The sequence below is a fragment of the Lathyrus oleraceus genome, chromosome 3, assembly GCF_024323335.1.
Source record: "Lathyrus oleraceus cultivar Zhongwan6 chromosome 3, CAAS_Psat_ZW6_1.0, whole genome shotgun sequence".
NCBI classification, from domain to species: domain Eukaryota; kingdom Viridiplantae; phylum Streptophyta; class Magnoliopsida; order Fabales; family Fabaceae; genus Lathyrus; species Lathyrus oleraceus.
Genome location: NC_066581.1, coordinates 264,798,772 through 264,802,067, shown reverse-complemented (window position 1 = coordinate 264,802,067; position 3,296 = coordinate 264,798,772). Strand labels below are relative to the sequence as shown.

Genomic DNA, 3,296 nt, shown 5'->3' with positions numbered 1-3,296 from the left:
ATAAAAGGGTGCTAACACTCAGAAATTTCATCCATCCTTGAATTTATGATGTAAAATTTTATCATGGCTCAAACTAAAAAATTGTCGGATATAAAAAATCAGAATTTATATACAAACAAAATCCTTAATCAACTAGCCTAAGGAAGACTTAATAATAAATCTGCCAAGTGGCACATAAACAAGCTTCTTCTAGAGTAGCCTAAACAAAACCCCGAAGGACATTTAAATGTTATTACCTTTGAGAAATGGAAAAGAACTCCATAAACCTAAAGGGAAAGATGGGAATGAGAATGAAGAAGTTGAACAACTTCAACTATTTAATGAAGTTGGAGAGGAATGTAAAGAAAAACCTTTTGTCCCTCCTCCAATATACAAACAGTAAATATTGAGTGTGAAATCTTAAGAGGGGTTGAATTAGACTACTTGAATCACATTCCATGTTAATGTTTTTAAGAGATGTCCACAAGAACATGAGCAAACCATTAATTTCTTCTAACCTAATAAGTAATTACGACTAATTTCTTCTACGGTTTGCTTTTATTATGAAGCAAAATAGGAGTGATTTCTTCTAATCGTAATCTTGAAAATGAATAAAACCTGGGAATGAATGAACTCATCACCACCAAGTTACAGGGCCAAGACCATCTTGATCTAATGATCCCTGTAAAATAGACTAAATCAATCCTCCATCATCATGAAATGCATGAAACAAGGAAATGAAGAAAGTAGAGGCCAAAATGGGGAACAAGAAATACTTACACTAATCAACATTGGGGCAAATGGCTTTGATTCTTTTGGTTGCTCAACTGGAATTGGTGGGTAACTCACACTTTGAACTTGGAATTTGATCTGCCATGTTGGTAACCAAAATTTTATTTCATTCTCCTTGGCAGGGAATACAATTGAGATAAAAGGAAAAGAAGTCTAACCTCATCAGAATAATTAATACCAAATGATAAATCATTTTCTTCATCAAAATCCCAAAACCATGTGCCTTTGGTGCTGTAAATTTCACCAAAATATAAACATGATGTTTTAGCATACATGATGATGAGAGGGGGTTTTGCACGAAAAAAAAGGTTTTGCACGAAAAGAGGGGGTTTTTCACCAAAGTATTATGTTCATATTTCATCCCAAAAGTAAAATTGGATAGAAGCAGTGTTACCTATTTGCTGGTACATAGTGGTTTGGATTGGGCATGTGATGAGTAGGAATGTAAATGTCATCAAAGAATCCAATGGATACTGTATATCAAAAATTCACAATTACTAAACACCCTTAAAAAACATCTAAAACTTGATGATCATTGATATTTTCAGAGGGTGCAGATATTGGATAGCATCGTAACATGATGAAAATAGTAGGTTATTGTCAGTGTCACATCCTCAAGAGAATATACAAATATCAGAGAGATGACAATTCAACTTGCAGGGTTGCACACACACACACACACACACACTATTCTTGTCGAGAAACTCTGGATAGGATTTAACATTGACTCATATTAAGTATTGAAGGAATCGTCGTATTCCAATAAAAGTGGGGTAAAAAAGCAATAATACGGGCTGAGTACAAACCACAAGTTTTATTTTGCTCATCAGAAAATAAATCAAAAATGGATATCTAACAAGTAGTATGAAAATAGAGGTACCAACTGAAAATTGAATACATACAGCGCAAGCCATCAGCATCAGATGAAACAAGTTTTGCAGTAATAATCTCCCCCGGAAATGGACGAAACATAATCAAATTAAATACCACCTGCCAGATATTCCAGAATACAGTTATTACATAGTAAAAAAACAATCACACAACCTTCTGCCATCAATCAACAAAACACTGCCAAGTACATCAGAAAATTGTAATGAAGAAAGAAAAGAAAGCACATAATTTCTGCAAGTCTGAAATTTCCAGCAAATAACTTATTATAACATAATAGCATGGCATCAAATTTGTGCCCATAAAACGGAATTTAAGGATTGAATAAAATTCAAAAATAAAGCTAAGCAATTCACTAAAGGGTAGAAAAATAGTTCACTAGACCTAAATTCCATCACTCAACTTGATAGTCTCATTATGTAGAATTCAATTCCAATCATATGACGAAAAGTTCAACACAACCCATAAACTCATACCAGGTAGGTCGGAGCACCGTCACCAGGGAAGATAGACCCACCCTCGATAGATATGATATCATAAACCGACGTGCAAAGGCCGAGGTTTGCAATAACCTAACATGATTAAAGAAACGCAAAATGAAGCCAGCTGAAATAAGTTAAATGAATTATGTATAATGGATAGTAAGAAAATGAAAATGTTAGCAACAGAAAACCTTATCCAAGAAAAGCCTCTCAAGCTCCGTGTGTATGGCTTCTCCAATGGGAAGAGCAAGAAGAGACGGAGGCAAGGTCAATTTATGCTCAATCTTACTGAGATAAAACATTGACCCTATATCCTGTAAGAAACAGGACAACAATAGAAAACATTATATAGTTGCCTTTATGCTGCACAATAGAACTCTCCCTGAAAATCACATGCATTCGCCTAATCCCACAATTATCATCAAGAACCATCAACAGGAGCAAGTAAGTCGAACGGAAAAGCAAACAAAACGATCTAAAATACAAGGAACGTAGATGAATACCTGAGTTGAAGTGTGAAGATGAAGAAGACGAGAGGCACGGCGCTAGGGTTCGAGAAATCGTGCTCCGACGAGGTTGCGGCAACAGAACAGCGGCGAAGATGCAGTGATGGGACTCCGAGGAACGGGCTACTGCGCTAGGGTTTACCAAGGTTACTGATATTCGTTCCTGGGTCTCCGTTTGGACTCAAACTCAAACTGACTTAATTACTGTTTGATTTTCTAGTTAATTTCACTCTTAAAATTAACTTTTTAAATAAATTTTATTTTCGGCACTCCTCAAATTTTTATCTAATAACCTATATTTTCAAATAAATATCCAATGTCTTTGGCGCATACATTGACCCTCATGAGGAGGCGCCAATGCCTTTGGCGCCTGCATGGTGCATGTGATGTATGTGCCATTTCATATGACGCATAAGTCCTTGTATTATTTTTAAAAAAAAAAAAAAAAAATTTATTTATCAAATAAAAAAATAATGTAAAAAACAAAATTTATTCATGATATAATAAATGTTACATGGGATTGACAAAAATTTAATGATTGGACCGGTCGAAACGTCCTCATTTCCACATCCAAGTGCGTTAGTTTGTCTCCGAGGTCTCCCACGATTTTCTTGAGGTGTTTGAGGTCTTTGGGTGCTGACCTGATCGA

General features: G+C 35.4%; 1 protein-coding gene across 1 annotated transcript; it reads right to left on the bottom strand.

Annotated features, from left to right (window-relative positions):
• Positions 1-285: 285 nt before the first annotated feature.
• LOC127126836 (DNA-directed RNA polymerase III subunit RPC8) lies at positions 286-2,865 on the bottom strand. The gene is made up of 8 exons (XM_051055845.1): positions 2,645-2,865; positions 2,333-2,455; positions 2,136-2,231; positions 1,674-1,761; positions 1,166-1,244; positions 930-1,002; positions 760-849; positions 286-661 (listed from the first exon to the last, which is right to left on the bottom strand). The coding sequence occupies exons 2-8, from the start codon at positions 2,441-2,443 to the stop codon at positions 617-619; spliced, it is 582 nt and encodes a 193-aa protein (XP_050911802.1). The 5' UTR covers positions 2,444-2,455; positions 2,645-2,865; the 3' UTR covers positions 286-616.
• Between the last annotated feature and the right edge of the window lie 431 nt (positions 2,866-3,296).